Below are 22,897 nucleotides of genomic sequence, written 5' to 3'. Positions count from 1 at the left end.
AATATGATTATATAGGAAGAAGAAAGATCTTGATCGTTGAGATAAGGAAACGTGGAATGATCGTGACGGGGAGTATTAACCAGAGTAAAGTTTAAAATCTGACTAGGGTTAGTCGTAGGTATCCAAGGGAGCTTCGCGGCATATGCTTTTTTGTCGGTATTGGCCAATGGGGAGCAGACGACGCCGTTTTCCTTCAAATTAGTAAAGTAGTAGGTAGCAGGAGTTTTAGTTTTGATTTTGACGGGCCTTCTGAATTTTATGGTTAATAGTTTTAAAAAATATTTATAATTGTAAATATAATAATTTGAATATTTCATTTTTAATAAAAATACAGAGATAATTTATTTAAATATAAATTTTAAAAAATCAAAGTACTAATATTTTTAACGTTAAGTGATAAATAGATATATATTCCTTTATCACGTTGAACATTTTTTTGTTTAAATTTTTGTATTAAGTAAAAATCTAACAATTCAAATATGTTATGAAGAGATAATTTATTTCAAATATAAGTTTTTGAAATATAAAATAAATTTAATAATTTAAAAATAGCTACCTAATAGTTGTCGGAACCGTCTTTCGGGTAGGTCCCAGAATTGGGCTTCGACTTAGAAAAATGTAAAATATGTTTAAATGCATAATGCATGCAATCTTCGAGGCATTGATCCAAAAAATGTGTTTGTTATTATAAATAATCCTTATTGGGAACAAAAGTGTTACGTCTAAAGAGACAAAAAATATTTTGATGGTATAGATCCCGAACAGCTCCTGACAAGTTTATTCGTCTTCCGTTTTTTTCCTGTCACCGGTTGAATATCATGTCGAACCGTTTCTGCTTCTTTGGCTAAACTGTGCAAGTGATGAGCTGCTTGCCCCAAAAAAGTCTCGAATGACTGCATCTCCAGCTTTCACTCTCTGCTGAGCCTGTTCCTAACGAAAATGCCATTGGAGCCCTCCATCCGAGGTTTATCTGCTTGTTTCTTGAATTCGTCAATAATGGTCTCCAGCTTAGCTAGGGTTTCTCCATCTTGTTCTCGTAGTCTTCGAAAGGACTCTCTGGGTCAGTAACCTTTTCTCGTCTTGCCCCTGCAACCTTTGCCAACTCAAAAAGTTAACCTTTGGTGTGTACAGTGTAAATCCCGGACCATTCTAAGTAATCTCTGACCATAGCATGACTTTTGAGCTTTTCATCTATTGTATTATAACCCCTTTGTCCATTAATGCAAATTATTTACGTTTAACGAATACGTTTTTGGTGGATCAACACCTCTTTTGAATGATGCAAATGATGAAAATTAAAATAAAAGAGAGCAAAAAAAAGTTAGCAAGGTAAATCAAAATAATCATGAAAATAAAAGTCCTACCCCACATGATATCTACCTAACATGTTTATTATTCCTACCCAGACATGATCTCTATCCCATAAGTTGATTTTGAACAAGTCCTAACCGCATAAATTTCTAGTTCACATGTTTTAAACAGAAAATAAGGCAGGAAATAATATCAAAGCAGTCGAGGGTTTGAAATGAGGTTTTGGGGTGGGCTCTAATTCTCCATAGTCTCCCCGTTTAGGTTTTAAAAAATGGTACTCGAGTTCTCCTTGCTGGTGCCCCCTTGGGCTTGCCAAACCCTTAGTCATAAGCCCATTACAAGCTTGTGTGGACTAAGTTAAACTCGAGAGGAAACATTCCCTTATGCCCGTATGGTGAATAAATTCACACGAAGACATAAGGTTTATGAATCCCGAAGGCTACTTGCTAGGCTCGCACGGTGAATAAATTCACACGAATGCGTCACTTTTACCCCCACTTAAATAGGGTTCGGAGCTCGGTTATAGAGCCTTAGATGAAAATCAAGTTTGGAAGACTGGAATCATTAGAAAACAGTTAGTACAACTATTTACTCAAAAATATAATCAAAAGTAAGCAATAAGGATTGAAATGTTACCTTAAAATTTAAACTTACCATTTTCGTTAAAAAGACAACAGAAAATTACCTTAGTCTGACTCACTTACCTATCCTCAACGGAGTCGTCAAGCTGTCACGACCGTCTTTTAGTGGGCCCCGAAATTGGGCTTCAACTTAGGAAAATAGATTGGGAGTCGTCATCGATCTTTTATTTTAAAACAAATGGGTAGATCAGATACCTTATTTCTTACCTGATCTGCGTATTTCCAAAGATGTGTCGGATTCAGGAGTCGGTTACAGTCAAGGAAAGGTTAACACCCTTGAACTGCCCTTTCACTACTACGTAATTTCCAGTTGTCTTTAATTAAGAAAATTGTAATTTTAAATTAAAAGGTAAAATAACGATCCCAATTACTTACCTTTGACAGTTTTGAAAACGTATCCTTTAGAAAGCTAAGAAACGTGTTAGAAAAAAAAGATAATGAAAATAAATAAAATAAGGAAAATGAAATAAAGGAAATCAAAAATGAGATAAGGTAAAGATAAAATAAAGTAAATAGAGTACATAAAATGAAGAAAAATAGAAAAGATGGAAACAAAACAAAACAAGGGGAAACATAAAGAAAATAAATAATATAAAGAAAATAAATAATATAAAGAAAATAATATTAATGATATACACATAATAAACAAATAAATAAAAACAAGAATAAAAAAACAAATAAAGAAATAAAGAAATAGAAATAAATATAAAAGAAAATAATAATAAATATACATAAACTAATAATAAGATATAGTATTTAATACAAAGCAAATAAAAATGATAAAATACATGTATACATATAATATTAGAGAAAACAATAAAAAAGTAACGTATGTATATATATATATATATTAATGGATAAGCGAAATATTGGATAAAAATAAGAAATAAAAATAAAATGATTAAACAATAAATAATAAAATAATAAAAGGGGTAAATTGTAAGAAAAGTCAAATCTGGGGCTAAATTCCCCCTCTGAAAATGAAAACACGCGGGTCATACGCCCTTGGGTCGGGCCATGGGTCTTCCTCGGGTTGACTACATAAGTCAACAATTAAAAATAACTTTCATTCTTCACTTCTCCCCCCAAACGGATCAAATGAGAGAGAGACAAATTCTCTCCATGGTTCTTGCTTGTTCTTCGTTTTGAAGAACATCCATCGCAACAAAAACCAACACACGGTGGCGTCGTCTCACCGGCCACCTTTTATCGACGCCAATCGCTAGTTATCGCTGGCGATTTATAAAAAGTTTTATTTTTTGGTAGATCTTGACCCCACTTTCTCAATATCTGAATGATTTTTACAAAAGGGTCTCGGGGTTGCGTAGATCTAAAGAAATGGTTTCGAAAAACAACCCCTTTTGGTCATCGGCCGAACACTCCTACATATGGTTTCGAGTCAAAAACACAACCATCGCAAACATGCAAGCATAAAAAGGTATAAAGTTTACCTTATATTCTTTTCGCAAATTTTGAAAGAAAAACGCCTCGGTTTTAATTCATAATCTCTGTCTGTATTTCGTATGAAAATGGTGTGTACCAAACTGACCTTGATTACATGAATTTATAGGAATAAAAATCTTATTTTTAGGTGTTTAAAACCGAATAAAACACTATTGTTTTGTGTTTGTTACGGGTTGTTGGTGGTTATCGTTATTGGCACCATGAAATGCAGAGGAGAAGCGTGCGGTCGTATAGAGTCTTTAGGGGTGAAATGTGGCGTTGATGGAGAAGAGGCTAGGGTTCTGGAAACCCTAGCTCACTGATGTGGGTTTAGCTCGGTTCGGGCTGCTCCAGCAGGTCGCATGTTCTGGAAGCGGGTCGAACTTGGGCTGCTGCACTGGACCCGAGTTGCTACAGTTGGGTTGCACGTATGGCTTGGGTCTGGTGCTCTGTTGGATAGCTGACGGGCTTGTTTGAACTGGATCTTGGGGTTTAAGTTTAACATTGTAACATTGGGCCTGATGCAAAAAATAAAAAATGTGTGATATGTATCATATTGTATAATATAATCAATAAATATATTATAGTAGTATGATCGTAGTAATATTAATCGAGGACGAAATTTGGTGTCTACAATAACTTATTATTTTCAAAATTTTTTGTTTAAAATTTTGTATTAAGAAAAATATTTAACATGAGTATATGATTATTACACACAATTAAAATATTAAAATAATAAGTATTAATCACTCCGTCTTGACCTTATATAATATTCAGGTTATCTTCTCGAGGAGACCTATGGTGGCCTTCCACACCTTATGATAAGCTTGCATTTCCTTTTCAATATTTTTTCAAATCTCAACACAGGCAAATAAAGTTTTAAAAATTACTTAAAAAAGCTCCCCTTGCCATTATCAATATTATTATCCAGATATCTTGACTGTTACTATAAGGATTAGGGGTGTGTAAAATTATTAGATTCGTCGATCCAGATAAAAAAATCGGGTAATTTTTTAAAAAAACATTATCTAGCCGGGTCGAGTACCAGACCTGACACTTTCTGGTTCGGGCTTGGGTTATAAAAATTGAGTTTTTCGGTTACCCGAATATCCGGTTAAATTTTTTTAATATATTAACTAAAAATCGCTATGATGCAGGTACCCGAGTAAATCCCAAAATTGAGTTTGCACGCTCCAGGCCTCAAAGGCTCAAACCATCTAAATCCCTAACAGGCAGGACAGTCACGCTGCAGGTTAATCGTCAAGCTCCAACCTCAACTTTCGTGGAAGCCTTCTACGCTCCGGTCAGTTCCAGCCACTCAGACAGGTAACAATCCACTCAACAGTGTTGAGTCAACACCCGTAGTTCTAACTTATAAGCTTTCCAATCTTCCACGCTTGCTGCTACTATTGGCCATGCTCTGGGCATAAATTAAACTATACTCGTCAATTTAAGCATTGATGCAGTGATGATATTGCCTCATTTTTCTGTTATTGCAGTGATGAAATTGATTTCACATCAGCTGGGCTAGTGTTCCATATTCTTTCGAAATGCATGAATGAATCCTTGGATTTATAGGGAAAATGGGTATATATTTCATTGTATGCAAGGTATGCATGCTACTGATGCAAACACATCGCAGTGAGAGAATGATTTTCCATTTGATTTTGTTCCTTGAAATAAAATGTTTAATTATCACCAATGCTATTTTATAATTTGAAAAAAATTCGGGTATTCGGGTACCTGCAAAATCCGGGTACCCGGAACATCCGGGTCGGGACACGGACCGAGAAATTATTGACATGGATTGGGTACCCGGATTTTCACACCCCTAATTAGGATGGGCATGGGACCCGAATTCGACGGTTCCGACTCGATCCAACTCAATTGGATCGAGTTTTTTTAAAAATATTTGAGTTCGGGTCGTTTCGGATCAGATTTTTTAAAGGTGATGTTCGGGTCGGTTCAGGTCGAAATCGGGTTTAGGGTAAAAATACTCGACCCAAAAAATATAATGTTCCTTATATATTTAGGAATAATTACAATAATACACCTCTATATATTATTATTTTCAATTAAATCAATGTTTTATTGAATAAAAATAATATTTTTTATTATTTCGGGTCGGGTGAAGGATGTAAAATTTTAGGGTAGGATCAATCTGACCCATGCCCGTCCCTAGTTACGATCTTTAAAAAATTCATCAAATAATACTGCTTACATTTATAAAGTTAAAAAAAATTAAAATAAAAAGTTTAAAATTATATTTTAATAAAATCTCTAATTTTTCTCAAATCTTAAAAAATACCCTAAATTTTTTAAACCTTCATTCAAACCCTTTAACCCACTGTCGCTGCTGCCCTTTGCCACTATTGCTCGTTCTTTGTCTCTTGCTGGTAGTTCGGCCAACTATTGTTTTCCCTTGCCTCTTGCTGATTGTTCATTGTTAACCACCGTGACAACAACCTCCCACGCGACAGCAGTCTCCATTGCAACAACAACAGACAATAGCTACGTGTGATCGTATTTCGATCTTCGACTGCATTGGAGGATTCGGTTTGCAACTTGAATCCGTCCTATAACATGTCGGCAAGGGGGATGGCAATATAGTAGTGGTAAAGAGGAATAAAATTAGGGTTAGAGTTTTAGATTTTGTTTAGATTTTTAAAAATATTAAGATTTTTATAAATATAATAAAAATTATAAGTTTTATTTAAAAAATAAAACTTTCAAAATTTAATAAATGTAATATATCTCATTTAACAAATTTTTTTAATTGTCGCAATGACTTAGGCGCCTAAATGATAACATTAGTATCATTAAATACCTAAATTAACAAAAGAAAAATTAGAACACCTAAATAAGAAAAGTCAAATGCGTCCTTGCCTAGGGTAACCCTCCCACTAATCATTTAGGGCAATCTAGTATAATAAATTAGACGAAACATAACGTAAGTTGTTTTAATTTGATTTGGTCACGTTTCAATTGACACATAATTTGATAAAGCCGATTTGATTTTTTTAACGAGTTGAAATGAATTATTTAATACTCAACTCAAAAAGTTCATGAGCAACTCAGAAAATATAATATATTAAAATTTTAATTTTAAAGTAAATTATTAATAATATTAATATTTATAAGTTGTTTTTTATAATAAAAAATTATAGTGTAAGGTTTTTATGTGTTTAAAGTTCAAATTCAACTTCAAGTTTCAATCAAATTAAGGCTTAAAATATTTTGAGTTCAAGTTTTTTTGAGCTCGAGACAAACTTTAATTTTGTATTTTGAGATTGAGTCAAGCTTGACAATTTAAATTTGTGAATTTTTGCGTCAAATCAAACTTAACGTTAAATTTTTTGAATCGCGTTGAACTTAACAATATTCAAACTTAAATCTACTCGATTATAGCCATATACTCATCCCACCTGGCCCCTACAAATTTCATGATTAAGCTTCATGCCAATCTAGGCCCCTTTAACATGCACAAGGAAAGAATTCCTACATCAAGTGTTATATGGGTTTAAAGATCTTAACATAGAGAGCTCAAATGGCCCAATAAACAACATAAAGCTCAAATATCCCAAAGATGAACCACCCATCTCAAATAACCCCTTCCGAATGGGTATATTGGTCGTCCTATCTTCCAATGTTACCATTTTCAGAACATAGGCCAAAGCCCGTAAAAGGAATTTATCAGATTTTGGCCCAAAGGGATAAACTGTTTTATTAATTAGCCCAATAGAATATATAGAAGTTTATTTTAGGATTTACGACATTTACTGTAGTGTTCAATAAACTCAACACGTCGAGGTGATGAGTTTCAATAAAAAAAAATTATTCAAACTCGTTACGTCGAGGTGATGAGTTTTAATAAAATATATATTTTTATTAAATTTTATCACATTGGAGTAAAAAGTTTTAATAAACTCCTTCAAAGTTGTGTGAACAAGGCTTGAATTGCTAGATAGGGATGGACCGAGGGGTCGGTGGGGTGATTGTCGTTTCTGAAAATTTTAAATTCTCATTTAGATATTTTTTTATATTTTTTATTGGCTGTTTTCGTCACTTTATAAGTTGGCTAGATATTGTTGTTAAGTTGCCATGCATTGTTAAACAAGCAAAACGGTGTTGAATTATAGGTATGGAGAGCTTCATTGGTAGAGCTTCTAGGGACATTGCTGGTTTTTGCATTGGACACCATAGTTATTTCGGCATTGCAAACCGAAACATCGACACTCAACCTTGTAATGTCGGTTCTTATCGCCTTTGTCGTCGCGGTTCTCCTCCTTGCCACATGCCCCATCTCTGGCGGCCATATCAATCCTATAGTTTCGTTCGCCACTTTACTGACCGGCCTGGTTTCCGTTTCCAAAGCTGCTGCCATATACATTTTGGCTCAATGTGTTGGTGGCATACTAGGTTCACTAGCACTCAAAGCCGTGGTCAACAGTGGCATCGAACGTACATATTCGTTAGCGGGGTGCACCTTGACAGTCATTGTACCGGGGACACATGGTCCGACCATGATCGTCCTGGGGACAAGCCAGGTCCTTTGGCTCGAGATAATTTGTTCCTTTGTGTTCCTTTTTGCTTCAGTATGGATGGCTTTTGATCGTCGTCAAGCTATGGCTGTGGGACTAGTACAAATTTGCGTTTGGGGGTAGTGTTGGGTCTTTCAGTATGGATGCTGGTTTTGATCGATATTTGAATCCGAAACTTTTAAAACTAACAATCATTTTTTGACAACTGAAATAATTTAGTTCGTGCATTTATAATCATAAATATCAAACGTCATATAAAATTTTAATTTTTTTGAATTAATCACCACTACAACAAAACTGGCATTTTGCGGCGTTTTTTATACCTTTTGCGTCGCTAAAGTTCGCGACGTTTATGAACAAAAAAGGCCGCAAAATGTAACGATATATAGCGGCTTTTGTTCAACAACCGTCGCAAAAGGTGTTGATATTTAGCGGCGTTTGTGCCGCAATAGGTTTAGACATGTCGCGACGTTTGTCTTAAAAACGCCGCAATAGGTTTTGACATTTAGCGGGGTTTGTTTTAAAAACGCAACAATAGGTTTTGACATCTAGCGACGTTTGTTTTAAAAACGCCGCAATAGGTTTTGACATTTCGCGGCGTTTGTTTTACAAACGCAGCAACAGGTTTTGACATTTCGCGGCGTTTGTTTTACAAACGCAACAATAGGTTTTGACATTTAGCGGCGTTTGTTTTACAACCGCCACAATAGGTTTCGACATTTAGCGACATTTTTAGGATAAAACGTCGTTGATGATCTGGTATATAGCAGCGTTTTTAGTATACAGATGCCGCTAAATGTACGATATATTGCGGCGTTTTTTGTAACAAACGCCGCTAAATAACACAGAATTTAACCAGTTAAAGAATTATTGTCGATTACCCCAAATATGTTTCTCAACCTGTTTCATTATCCAACAATCATAACAACCATAACATAAAACTCTATATCCATAACAAGCAACATAAATTCCAATATAATAAATAAAAGTTTTCATTAACATAATATACGTTCAATTAAACACGGTTTAGTAACAATAACATAATGTTGATAACATAAATGAGTCTATGATGGTGGATTTTGAGGTTGAGTTTTCTGTATCATATTCATCATATCAGTGAGTCGTTTTTCAAATTCTTCACATCTCTGTTGATATGTTGCTTCTCTCTGTGCTGCCGCTGCTTCCCTTGCTTCATTTTCCGCTTTCATGTTAGCCATTTGTTGATCCATATCAGCCAATTATTGTTTTACACGACTAACTTATAATTGGGAAGATTGAGACTGTGATGACATGTACTGTGATGAACTGGATTCAAAATATTTGGTCGGAACAAATGATCCTTGACAACGCACCCGACCATATCTTTCAGGACCCAAAACGTCATTAATAGCTCGGTTTTCAATGTCATCATCATTAACAAGACCGTGACTCGAACCCGAAGCATAATACTCCGCCCTTTTCTCCTTCAAATTTTCCTAATAATAAGGTGAATAATTAATTAAAATAAAAGATGTCATGGTACAAATATAAATAAATTCAGGTAAATTTAAAACATGTACCCAATAAACATACCATAATTTTTGCAGCTTCAGTAGTCATAGGAGTTCCATCCTTCTTCGTATGTGTCATGTCGAATAGTTGGATTTGGCCAACTTTAGAACCGGGTGTATTTTCCTACAAAATATCATAATATAATTACTATGAGTTTGTATGTACATAGAATACAAAAAACAATGTCAATAATCTATAATACCTCCTCATTAGCTATACAAGCAAAACTCTTTGATCCAACCGTGTGCGTAAACTTTTGATGTTGCCTGCTAGCGACACCAACATGCTCTCGGTCCTATAATGTCAAACAACCAATTTTAATGATGATTTATAATTCGTTACAATTATTTCTGAAAAATACAACATACATGTCCTTTTTGTGAACTCCAAAATCTGACTGCATCTTCCCATTGGTACCTGAGCATTCCAGGTGGGACTGTTTGCAGCCTCTCTTCAAGACTGAGATCATTCTTGAAGTGTTTCTTCTTTAAGAAGCTCTTGTGGTCCCTCCATCTCTTCCCTAACGCTTGCTTCACATAATCGTCAGATACCTCTAAAGAAAATTTCTCCTATACAACAAATAAGTGTGCACCGTAAGTATACGTTAGTATTGAATTGCTATAGAGTATATACTAATAATGACATTATTACCTTAATAAAATCCAACGCCTGATTTTTGTTACTATTAGGCATTTCGCGCCATGACTCATAATTGATCGGTAACAGATTCGTATTACGTCCAACTATGCCTAAGTAACCTGCTAGAAGACGTGCTTCTGGGCCAATAGGTTGACCGACATCATTTCTTGAAACTTTGACACGATGCCCAGGAGGAAGTTGATATAATTCCTTCAAAGTTGTACGTCCTCGAGTCTTGCGCGTTCCAGCATTTTCAACTATGTAAGAAATTATTAAATGTCAGTTTTGAAAATGATCAAAGTAGTAAATTAAGTTTTGAAGATTACCTTGAATTTCTACTTATTCTTCAACAGTTTCAGGAACTTCAGAAGACTCAGGTGCATTCGATTCTTCGTTATTTCTTTCTTCATGGTCTTCAGAAGCTCGAACAACTCGTAAATTAGTTATTTTTCTCCTCGGCATGATATATGTAATAAACAAACATGTGTAATAAAAAACGAATTAATTAATATATTGAAAGACAAAATGTTAAAGGTTATAACATTATAAATAAATAAATGAAGATATAAACTCGTACGACATTCTTATGTAATGTCAGTTGTCATAAATATCTTCATCAACGTCCTCTCGAACCCATTGAAATTGTGTTGTATTTATGATAGTTTCATCTAAGTTTTGTGGTAGTAGAGGTACACATTCTGATCTTGTTTCAATTTTATCTCTACTTCCATCTCCGATGTCTATCACGTCTCTGGGAGTATTTCGGAGCACAACATACCAACCGTCATCCATTGGATAGTGACAATAAAATACTTGTTTCACTTGAGAAGAAAATACATATGGTTCATCCATCAAACGTTGACCCGTATGAATTATTCGAGAGAAATTCACCATTGTAAACCCGAATTTATCTCTTTTTATGCATCTGTTTACATCAACCCAGTCACACCGAAACAGGACAACCTTTCGTTTTCCATAATAATCTAACTCAATAATGTCCGTAAGATTTCTATAATAATCGACATCTCCCTCCTACGGATTATTGTCCCTGACAGTAATATAACTTGTAGTTGACGAAGTAACTACGACTCCACAATTTTGTGTCCTCCTTAATCTTTCACGAGATTTCGTGTGGAACCTGAACCCATTAATGAGGAAGGCATTATATCTTTTAACTATTATATTCGGACCTTGAGAAAGCCATTTAACATCTTCACTAACTTCTCTCCCACTCCAAACCTATTACACATGAATGGTGAATTAATTTGCATTGATGTCAATATAAAAAGCAAGACATATATTATTTATAAGTATTCCGTAAGATTTAGTTGCTTACCATATGTCCTAACCATTCATGAAAAGTTTCTGTGAATAACTTATGTAGCTCTCGCTGATTTAATCTTCGGGGAGCGTGCACGAGATCTCAAGACTTCTTTAAACTCACTATAAAGTATATTATGTCGTTAAAAATTGATATATATAAAAGATTAAGAGATTTCATATAACTTGGGTCCGAAAGACTTACGTGCGAAAAGGATATTGAATCGTGATGGAAAAGAACATATCGGTGTTCTTGTACCCAAGACGTGTCATCTAAGTGTGCAATTTCAACTTTCCTTAATGGTTGACCATAACTTCCAAACAAATAATGTTGAGGTAAGTCATCAGTACTCAACACATCATTTCGATTTGGTCTACTCCATCTTATTTCAACATCTTCCAAATATCGAGAGCAAAATGTCATACATTCCTCTGCCAAATACCCTTCAGCAATTGATCCTTCCGGATAACGCTTATTACGACAATAAGACTTCAACTTGCCCAAGAACCTATACACAAAACAACATACTACATAAATACATTTTATTAAAAGGTATAATCAGTAGTAATTTGAAACGTGTAAATCAATTAACACCTCTCTATAGGGTACATCCATCGATAGAATACTAGTCCACCAACTCTTGCTTCGTGAGGAAGATGAATTAGCAGATGCACCATAATTGTGAAGAATGAAGGCGGAAATATCTTCTCCAAGTTGCATAAAGTCAATGCAACTCGATCTTGTAATTTATCAAGTTTTTCAACCATTAGAACTTTCCCACAGATGGCTTTCATTATATTAGAAAGTTCAATGATAGAAGACGTCACCTTACTCGACATACAACCGCGAACTGCTACTGGCAGTAAATCTTGCATTAATATGTGATAGTCATGTGACTTTAAACCATAAAGTCTTCGTTCTTTAACACTGACTGATCGTGAAATGTTTGATGCATACCCATATGGGACCTTTATATCCTTCAACACCGTGCAAAACACTTCTTTTTCTTTCTTCGAAAGAGAAAAAATAGAAGCCGACAAGAAATATCTTTCATTCGGATGTAATTGCGGATGAAGATCATGTCGAATTCCCATATCCACTAAGTCAAGTCAACTCTTAAGATTATCTTTAGATTTTCTAGCATCATTCAGAATGGTCCCGATAATATTCTCACAAACATTTTTTCTCAATATGCATTACATCAAGATTATGTCTCAAAATCTGCTTTTTCCAATAAGGCAACTCGAAGAATACACTCCTCTTTTTCCACAAGTCTACCTCATTTGGATCATTCTCTTCATCAGACTCATCATCAGTTTGTTCGTCAACTTCAACCTCTTCATTAACATGTTTTGCCTTTTTCTTTGATCATGTACTACTTGGTTGATTCATCTTTCCATAAGTAAAATTGATATTTTTCAACATTCTGAATATTTCAGAGCCTGTTGTTTGCTCAGGAGCATTTCGAAACTCTTCATCACCATCAAACATATTCTTTTGACATCTAAATCTATGATTATCAGGTAACCACACGATGTCCCATATAAGAGAACTTATTTCCATTAACCAACCACTTCGAACATGTTTGTGCAGCACAACAAGGACAAGCATAACGACCTTTGGTACTCCAACCAGATAAATTTGCATACGCAGGAAAATCATTAATTGTCCATAATAAAGTCGCGCTTAAATTAAAGTTCTCCTTCGTCCACACATCATACATTTCGACCCCTTCCCATAACTGTTTCAACTCGGCAATTAGCGGCTGCATGTAAATATCAATATCATTTATGGGGCCTTTCTCGTCGGGGATTATCATGGATAAGATGAAATATGATTGTTTCATGCAAATCCAGGGTGGCAAATTGTATGGAACAAGTACAACAGGCCAAGTACTATACAAAGTACTCATGATTTTGAATGGATTAAACCCATCAGTTACAAGATCGAGCCTGACATTTCGAGGATCTCTCGCAAAACTTGGATACTTATTGTCAAATGACTTCCAAGCTAAAGAATCTGCAGGATGCCGTAATAATCCATCATCGGTTCTGCTATCATGGTGCCACCTCATATACTCAGCAGTCTTGGATGACATAAACAATCTTTGTAGCCTAGGTATGAGAGGAAAATATCGGAGAATCTTGACCGGTTTATTTCTTGATGGTGCTTGAGCTTCATCCTCAGTAACATTTTCTGCCTCCCTACGCATCCATCGAGATTTTCCGCATACATGACAAGACTCCTGATTTTTTCGATCACCCCAATACAACATACAATCATTCGGACAACTATGAATTTTGTCATATCCAAAACCCAAATCTTTTATCATTTTCTTCATATCTTTACATGATTGAGGGATTTTGCATAAGGAAACACTTCTCCTAGTAACTCCAACAATTGCGTAAAGGAGTTTCCAGTCCACCCTCCCAGGCATTTTAAGTGGAAAAGACGAATGCAGAAAGATAGCTTTGAAAACTTTGATCCATCATAAAGTTGTTCATTCATTTCATTCAGCAACTTGTAAAACTTTGTCGCTTCTCCATTTGGCTCTTCATCGCATCCAATTCTTCCCATCTCAATGGAATCATTAACATTATTCTGCCAATAATTTTCTGTCACATACGACTGACTATTGTGCATATTAAATGCATCTCGTAACATCCCTTCCATGTCATCTTCTCTAAAAGTTGGATGGTGAGAAGGAGCAGGATAAGTCGAAGAACTCGTGGAAGCAGATCTATCTGATACAAACTCTCCATGAAAGATCCATTTTCTATACCCCTGAACAAAGCCAAAAACAACTAGATGTTCGTACATAACTTCACGAATGTGCCAGTTAATGTTAACACAGTTCTTACAAGGGCAAAGAATCATATTCTCTTGGCTTGCATTCAGAAAAGCTAAATTTAGAAAGTTTTCAACTCCATTTCGATATTCGATGCTGACCCTTGAGAAATCCATCCAACTCTTATCCATTTCGTATTTCTGGAGTTTCAAATTCAAATGTTAATTGCTAATATTATAGATAAATTTAGAACCTAAACAGAAGCATTACATTTAATTTCACATTTTATTACTAATACTATAGAGAAAAGTAAGTAATTAATCTTGTACATATGATCAAGACATTGTATGGATATCATATATTGAACATGTCATAATATATGTTTTCCTAGATTCCGATAATTAGTATATATCATCAAGTTGCTTTGATTTTGAACCTACTAAACATCAGTAGAATCTAAACTAATAGATCTATAATTGGACTATCAAACTTTAAATTTCCCTTAAAAAGCTTGATTATGTATTCTTTCATATTTTCAATGTCAAAGCTAAGTTGAATTTAGTATATCTATCAGCAATGAAATTACATCTTTCCGTTTCAGAGTTCAACAATAATTGGTTGACATAATGAGAAGAAAGAAAGTTTGCGTTTATTTTTCTTATCTCAAATAGCTAAAAGAAACACTAGTAGTTAATTTTAAATCAGAAGAGCCAACTATACAATGTCTATTCAGAAAGCTAAATATCTTTAAAAGAGAAATAATCAACTAAACCATTATTGTGTTAATTATTTGGATTAATTAATAACTTAAAAAAGGAATTTTTATTTCACTTAAAGTAAGAATTTTCTTTTACAATTATGAAAGAAACACGCTTCAATACTTTTAGCTTGTTAAGTATCCAACCAAGAACCAACAATCAAAACCATTTGACTACTGGTTTTCGGTTGGATCAGACCATAATATAATTTGGCATGATAGCACTTGAGCTTGGGCCTTGTTTGTTAACCCAGGCTTGATATAGCAACAATTAAAGCCAGTATCACACAATACATAGAGATCAAATACATGCCAATTGCCTTTTGGGCTAATACAATTATACAGTTTGATGGTGTATGATAGAATTCATGAAAATTCTTAGAATATACAGGTTTTCCTTGAAATTCAGATACTAAGCTAAGCATCCGGGTGTTGAACACAATAGAAACAGTAAATGAGCCACCAAAAATATTATAGAGGAAGCGTACTTGTATTTCAAAAGAAAGTTTTGTTGAAGAATCTGAATGTTTGTCTTCGGTTTTCTCAGTGCTTGAAGCTTTTGAACAATAAAATCAAACACCTATAGAAAGATAAACACAGATGAGAGATTCCTTTATACTAATTAGTTCGTAGTAAAAATTAATTTAAAGAATATGCAACAGATCAGTACCACATTATCAATTAACATTTTTTAATTTTGACAGCCAAATACCATATTACCATCAACATAGTAATCAGAAAACATATAAATGAACTCCAACATATTGTAGATTTCAGTCTACGCTCAACAAAAACTGAACATAAGCATTTTATCTGGTTAAATACCAACAGAAGATTCCAAAGAAAAAAAACAGCAAGACCTTCTAACTCTTAGTTTTCGTCAAGATCAATGTTATAAAAATCTAAAATCTGTAGAATAAGAAGTAGATGTTAAATTAAGTTAACATGCATCGTTCGTAAGTTTAAATGACATCGTGAAGGGGTCCTGATTGTGTGAATTGATTCTGAACCTGACATCTCTAACCATTAAGAGAAAACATCATTTCTAATCCAGACATGAATATGTGGAGGTGGTTTAATTTTTAAATAACTTATAGTTTATATTTTTCATTTCCAATGCAATGGATCTTAAAAGCCTACCTAGATAAACTACATTCACATTTGAAACATAAATCATTTGTATATATGATAGCATTGGTAAACAAAAATTACAGATGAATTTTCCAAATATTGACATTTCATTCCATATATGTAATGAACATTGAACTATTAATTAACGATAAAACCAGAAAAATTATTTTAGTTTCTGAACAAGGGATAGGTTCTTTGCTAAACACTAATAAACGCAAACTACTAGTGTCAAAATCCCAGATGCAGCATCAAAAGGTGTATTACCTTTGGCGCTGTTTTTGGGGAAAACACAAACAGTTTCAATTCCTGGAGCTGGACCAAAATTGGAACCAGATAAATTGGAAAAGAATGGAGAAAATAGTATATAATAGAAATTTGTGAAAAACATACCTCAAAATCGGCCAACGTTGTCGTGACCTTAAACGACCAGCAACACCGACAATATAAGGAGAAAGCAAAATACAGAGGCTCCCACGACGAACCAGAGCCGACCAGACGCGAACCAAGTCGGCTAAGCCCTACCTCGACGAAAACCCAACCCTACGGTAGCCTTAATCGGCCGAAAAACACCCCAACGACGGTGATTGTGAGCCAAAGCTGTTGGTTTCGCACTCCAAAACAGCCCCCAATGACAACCAAAACAAGGGTCACAATGTGAGGGGCTTTAAGGAAGAAGATCGAGGACCTTACCCTTAACAACGAATGCTGACAGAGATGGGATGAGTGGATAGCACCGGGGTTGAAAGAGAGAAAACGGGAGGGTGGGGGCGGTACTCGTGAAAAAGGAAAAAGTGATAGGTTTTATGATATAAAAGACCATTTATTTTGCGGCGTTTTCTAATAAAAACGCCACGATTGATAAAGCCTATTACGGCGTTTGGAGACAAACGCCGCTAAAGTACACTTTATAGCGGCGTTAATTATAAAAACGCCACTATAAATGAATCTATTGCGGCTTTTTTAGATACAAACGCCACTATTGATGAAACCTACTGTGACATTTATATAAAAACTAACCCTATTGCGGTGGTTGTACCACAAACGTCGATATATTACTACTCTATCGAGACGTTTTTTAAAGAAACGTCTCTATTTGATAAACATTAAATTAAATGTATAGATGTACTTATTGCGGCATTTTTTGTAAAAACACCGCTATTGATAGACCTATTGCGGCATTTTTTGTTAAAACACCGCTATTGATAAACCTATTGCGGTATTTTTTGATATAAACGCCGCTAAATACCTTTATTTATATAAGATTAACATATTTTAAATATTTCATTTCTTCTCTAGATAAACTAAATTTACTACCATTTACTTTTATGTAATTAACAACAACCATACATTTTAATTAAGAAAGAAGTTATGCATAAAACTACTTAACAACAAAATACATTAAAATTTAGAAACATTAAAGTTATGCATAAACAGTCTTCACCCATATTGTTCACTACAATTTAGTCTTCATTGCTCCTTCGTGGGGAAAGGACGTAGGAAAGCTGTTTTCCTTGTTTGACGACGCATCGTTAAGTTTTTCCTCCCTGTAAACTCTATATGGAGAAACTGTTCATTCATTTCACCAAATAAATCCCCTACCTCCGGTTCACCAAGAAGACTCTTTGCGCGCTTCAGTGCTTCACTTGAAACAGATAACGAACTTCCACCTATACTATGAAACTTGATTAAAGGTGGCTTGGGAAATGAATCAAACATTAAAATAAATTTAAATAGATTATATAAAATGTTTACTTGGAGTAACAGTAGAGGAAACATCGTCATCATTGAGGATACATACTGCTTTTGCAATTGAAGATTCTCTCAACGCCACAGAGTTACCAAATTCAGTTCTAAACATCGGGTATTTATCAACTCCTCTATCATCGTTCTCAATAAGCTTTGAAGATCCTACAAGCGTACGATCTATGAAATTTTAGTGACCATAGAAAAATAGTATATAGCGGCTTAAAGATTTATAGATTATTACCTTCAAGTACGAGATCGGCCATGGAAGGGTATGGAGCAATAAAATTTCCTTTCGGGTCATCATCGAGTTTTGACGGCGAGACCGGACCGATAGCCTCCCAACGATAATTTGATCCATCGTCAGAGCAAAGACGCCACGCAGACATTCCTACGATAATTTCTCTTACTCAAGGCAACACCTGCTCCTTTTTTTTCCAATACGTTAGCTTTCTGGGTTTCACCATTTTCAGAATACCCACAAAAATGAAAATGAAAATATCATTAATTTAAGAGGGATCAAACCGTGCAATTGTGTTATAGTCCGTCGATCAGAGGGCCGATTTGGTCGCTGGGATATTCAAAAGATGACGTCGCTTGGAATCGTGCTCAGCCTGTTGTTATACCATAGAAGAAGGTTTGAGGGAAGAAGAGTTGAAATGATTTTAGGGTTTAGGAAGGAGAAAAGAAAAACCATATATTTAAGATTTTGCGGCATTTTTAATACAAACGCCACTATATCACATACTTTTGTGATGTTTATAAAAAAAATGCCACTATTGATTAATACTATTGTGGCGTTTGTCTAAAAACGACGCGAAAGTATTGATTATTATGGCGTTTGAGGTATAAACGCCGCTAACTTACCGCTATATTGTGGCATTTGGCTTAAAACGCCACAAAATTTCTTCTCTATTGCGGCGTTTTTTTTGTTAAAACGCCACTATATGTCCAATATATTGCAGCGTTTGTACATAAAACGCCACTAAAAACAACAATATTACGGCTTTTATCAAAAAACGTCGTACCATTAATACTCAATAGCGGCGTTTATACAAAAATGCCTCTAAATGACTAATCTTTTACGGCGTTTGTTGATAAAACGCCACAATAAATAACTCTATACCGGCGTCTGTGCCATAAACGCCGCTAGATTACCACTCTATTGCGGCGTTTTTTCAATATTATCATTTGGCGGCGTTTGGATTATAAACGCCGCTAGATTTCAAAATATTGTGGCGTTTACTCTCTAAACGCCGCTAAAAACGTCGCTACAGAACACTTTTGTTGTAGTGCACCTAGTATTAGTTGTATTGATCGGCTAATCCAAACTGGATATTGCGGAGGTAAGGACGACTCACCCAACCTACTTTACTCCATTCGTAAACGTCAGGGTTTGAAATCTTGACCTTATTTAATGAATATAATTTCTCATCCCACTAGACTAACGACTTAGTTGTTATAAAATTTTAATTTTAATAGACATAAAATCATAATAATAAAATAAATCAAAATCTTATTGCATAAAACTTTAATCAAAATAGGCATCAACAAATAACAAATATTCATAATTATCCTCATTAAATGTCTATTAAATATAATATTTCTCGTTAAAAAATTATAAGATAAATATTTCAGTAAAAAATACATATATCTTCTATACCTTCTGATTAAAAATCTTATCAAAAAACTGTATTGAACAAAATTTTGGTTATACTCATGACATCATATAAGATCTTTAAACTTTTACAATTGTTTTGAAATAGTGATTGTTATTGTTATTAATCCTAATTTGGGTACCAATGATCAGATTTTAAGAACTAATTTATAAACATTTCAAATACTTTCTGATGATATTGACATTATATGAAAGTAATATTGATATTTTCATGTTTATGTAATTATAATAGTAATATATTCCATTGACACAACCCATCGAATTGCACAACAGGAAGTGTGATTGAGAACTTGGATTATGGCTGCAAAACGGAAGAGGATGATTCAAGGGGCTCATGCACTACGCAGTTTGATGAAACCGCGATAGGATTTTCCTCTAACTGCAGCATGATGCTCCACAAGATCTCTGTCACCAGATTCTTCAACTCATCTTCTTTAACCATCTTCCCCTCATCCGCATGTATCGTGCCGAAAACATCCGCCACGACCTGGTCAATCTGGTGAATTTCAACAACTTAAGTAAGTGACGGGGGAAAATCAAGGCCGAAACTGTATGTGCGTGATGTGCCATTGAGATACCTGTTCGACTGCACCGATCGGAGGTAGACCGGCAGATGGAGCCACTTCATCCAGCACGACGCGTAAGCACGCGGTCGATATTTTCCCGTGGCTATCTCTGGGAACGTTTTGCAAAGCTGCATTCAGTGACTGCATTTGCAAAGCGAAAGCGATGATTAGTAATGACCGAAACATTCATCGAATGAGACAACAATGGACATGTACCCTGTTGAGTTCAAACTTGTTGGATAGTAATCTCTTGATGCCCCTTCCATCGAAAGTGTTTTCACTATGGGCAACAATCACAGGCTGCTCCTTGAGGTTTTGAGCCACATGCTTTGCCACTTTCCTAAATTCTTCCAAGAAAGTTATTTTCGAGACGGGCACGCCTTGATCATAGCCATCCCATGATTTCAAAGCTGGTTCCACCGTGTTGCTCATAACCTACACCAGCATCACAAGCCAAAAAAGAAAGGTTGAAATTTTGGTTTGACATAATAATCAAATTAGCCTACAACATTTATCAAAATAGTCATTCTAGTCTCTATTATTTTCTTAATACTTTAATCCTTGACTTTTTAGTTTTTAATCAAAATTATTCTTATTAGATAAAAACTGTTAATTGACTAATAAATTAATACATGTTATGACATTTTTACAAATGTTAAATTGTTAATGTGTCATGCTACTTCATATAAAATAATGATGTAACATATGACTCATCTAAAATAATGATGTGACATATAACACATCAATCAACATGATAACATTTGATATATGTCAAGATAATGACTTAATATGTGATAATTGACACGTCAATAATTAAATATATGTAAAAATATTATTTCAATAATATTATTTATTTTATAAAAATCATTTTGATCAAAATTGAAACAGTAGAAACTAAAATATTAAAAAAAAGAGTTGAAGTAATCATTGAATATACATTAGGGTTAATTTTGACATTATTCCTTTTGATTTTGCCAACACTTCCTTAATATGCTATTGAAATGTAGATAGGGAAAGTAAATCACCCATGAATCGGAACAAGGGGGCATTCCATGATCAACCGTGAGTTTCCCAAAAGCCTTAACAATGCAATCGAGCAACGACGCATCATCATCGGAGCACCTAATCTGTGAAAATACAGACACCATCTCTGCATCATAACTCGGACCATCGATGAAATCCAACAGATCTTCTCCTTCAATACGAAGAATCACAACAGGGTCTCTCTTCAAACTCGCCGCTATACCTGGTAGAATATCCAAAAGAGCCTCTTTAAACTCTGCCTTACTCACTTTTTCTTGTTGTCCATGAGTGAACTCGTTCAAAACCTGGAAAAAAATAGTGTTTTTTAAGGAAAAAGAAAACTATACGATGGTGATTGTTGAGGACAAACCTCGTAGTAGATATTATCGGAAACAGGAGAAGAACCCTGAACAAGCAAGCCAAAAGCAGCGCCGATATCGGCAACGGCGGGCTTTAATTCCTTCACGGAGAGCTGGCCGTCGTTGTCCTTATCGAGCTCCTTGAATTTATGATCCACGAAGTTGCTAAACACCTCGTCGTTCTCGACCAATCCCATTATACTCGAACCGTCGAGTACCTGCTGCTGATCACTTTTCTCCTTTACGGAGGTTCCTGTTGTTGCTGTACTTGTCTCCATCGATTCTTTGAGCTCACTGAGACGGTGGTTTACTTGTGCGAGTCCCCTGAGCCGAATACGAGTTAAAAAGAGGTGAGCATGTTCAGATTTTGGACTTTTGGTGAAGTTTTGTCTCCCCTTTGGCTCAGACACGGACTTTTTATTTATTTATTTATAGGTGTCAGTGTTTTCTCTTGTGTTGTAACGTCGTCTTCTTTAGACTTAAAGCTCTTATTGTCGTCCTTTTTTTTTCATAAAAAAAGTATATTGCATGTTAAATTTTTTTATCATCAAAAATTATAAAATGATTAATTAATAATTTATATGTTCTAAATTTATTTATTTTAATAAAGTTGATAGTCGTTTAAGTTTGACGTTAGTTTATTAATTGAGATATAATAAAATTATATTTTTATGATATATATTGATATCAATGTTGCTTTTCAAGCACTAACTTGATAACATAATATTTCAAGTATTGGTTCGATAATATAATATAAATGAAGCATCGACTCATAAAATACAACTCTAACAATTTTATGATCAAATTTTATTATAACTCAATCAAGAGACTAACGTTTAATTTAGACGATTGCCATGAAAAAAATTAATATATAAATAAATATCTAACTATTTTATAACTTTTAATAATTAAAAATTTTAACAAAACAGTACATATGATCATAAGATCATCAGCATATTTTACTCTATTAATAAAATGTGTAAACAATTCTTTGAATTAGAATTTAAAACGTGTCGCCGAAATAAGAGAGTGAAATTTCACGTAAAATTTTAATTACTAGGAGTAAATTATTGAGGGGAAGATTAGTTAGAAACCAAACACATCCCTAGCAAAAGAATGGACCGGCGACCACTAATGAATTTGTGGCTAAGACACGTGGGGCGGTTAGGAAGCTTCCAAAAAAACAACTGGTTATGTATATTGTATAAATTTTCTATTGTTGAGGTTATTCAATGATTTTTTTATGATTTCTAAAAATTTAAAACTAAATTATTAAGTTCTAAACTTTATTTAAATAAGAATTAAGTTTGATTTTATGAAATTGTACCCGTCATGCTTTTAGTAGTACGATTCAAAAATTCTAAAATATAATTTGTTAATATACAATTAAAAAAGATAAGAACTG

At 34.4% G+C, this 22,897-nt stretch overlaps 1 protein-coding gene and 1 pseudogene across 1 annotated transcript; one reads left to right on the top strand and one right to left on the bottom strand.

Moving 5' to 3' along the window:
• Window positions 1-7,208: 7,208 nt before the first annotated feature.
• Window positions 7,209-8,103, top strand: LOC120203523 (annotated as a pseudogene).
• Window positions 8,104-19,824: 11,721 nt separating this feature from the next.
• LOC120203429 lies at window positions 19,825-21,875 on the bottom strand. Its single transcript, XM_039203722.1, has 5 exons — window positions 21,504-21,875; window positions 21,136-21,438; window positions 20,327-20,545; window positions 20,123-20,251; window positions 19,825-20,040 (listed from the first exon to the last, which is right to left on the bottom strand). The coding sequence occupies exons 1-5, from the start codon at window positions 21,768-21,770 to the stop codon at window positions 19,840-19,842; spliced, it is 1,119 nt and encodes a 372-aa protein (XP_039059653.1). The 5' UTR covers window positions 21,771-21,875; the 3' UTR covers window positions 19,825-19,839.
• Window positions 21,876-22,897: the final 1,022 nt, after the last annotated feature.

This window comes from Hibiscus syriacus, unplaced genomic scaffold (assembly GCF_006381635.1).
Source record: "Hibiscus syriacus cultivar Baekdansim isolate YM2019G1 unplaced genomic scaffold, ASM638163v2 tig00009942_pilon, whole genome shotgun sequence".
NCBI lineage: Eukaryota > Viridiplantae > Streptophyta > Magnoliopsida > Malvales > Malvaceae > Hibiscus > Hibiscus syriacus.
The sequence above is the reverse complement of the archived record's forward strand: the minus strand, read 5'-3'. Positions and strand labels throughout refer to the sequence as shown.

Bases quoted from the DNA above. Each gene is read 5' to 3' on its own strand.
- LOC120203429 (XM_039203722.1), bottom strand. From the start codon at position 21,770: ATGGAGACAAGTACAGCAACAACAGGAACCTCCGTAAAGGAGAAAAGT. The intron at 20,546-21,135 runs GTGATTTACTTT...ATGCTGGTGTAG, and splicing joins CCCCTTGTTCCGATTCATGG to GTTATGAGCAACACGGTGGA. The intron at 20,252-20,326 runs GTACATGTCCAT...TTGCAAATGCAG, and splicing joins ACAAGTTTGAACTCAACAGG to TCACTGAATGCAGCTTTGCA.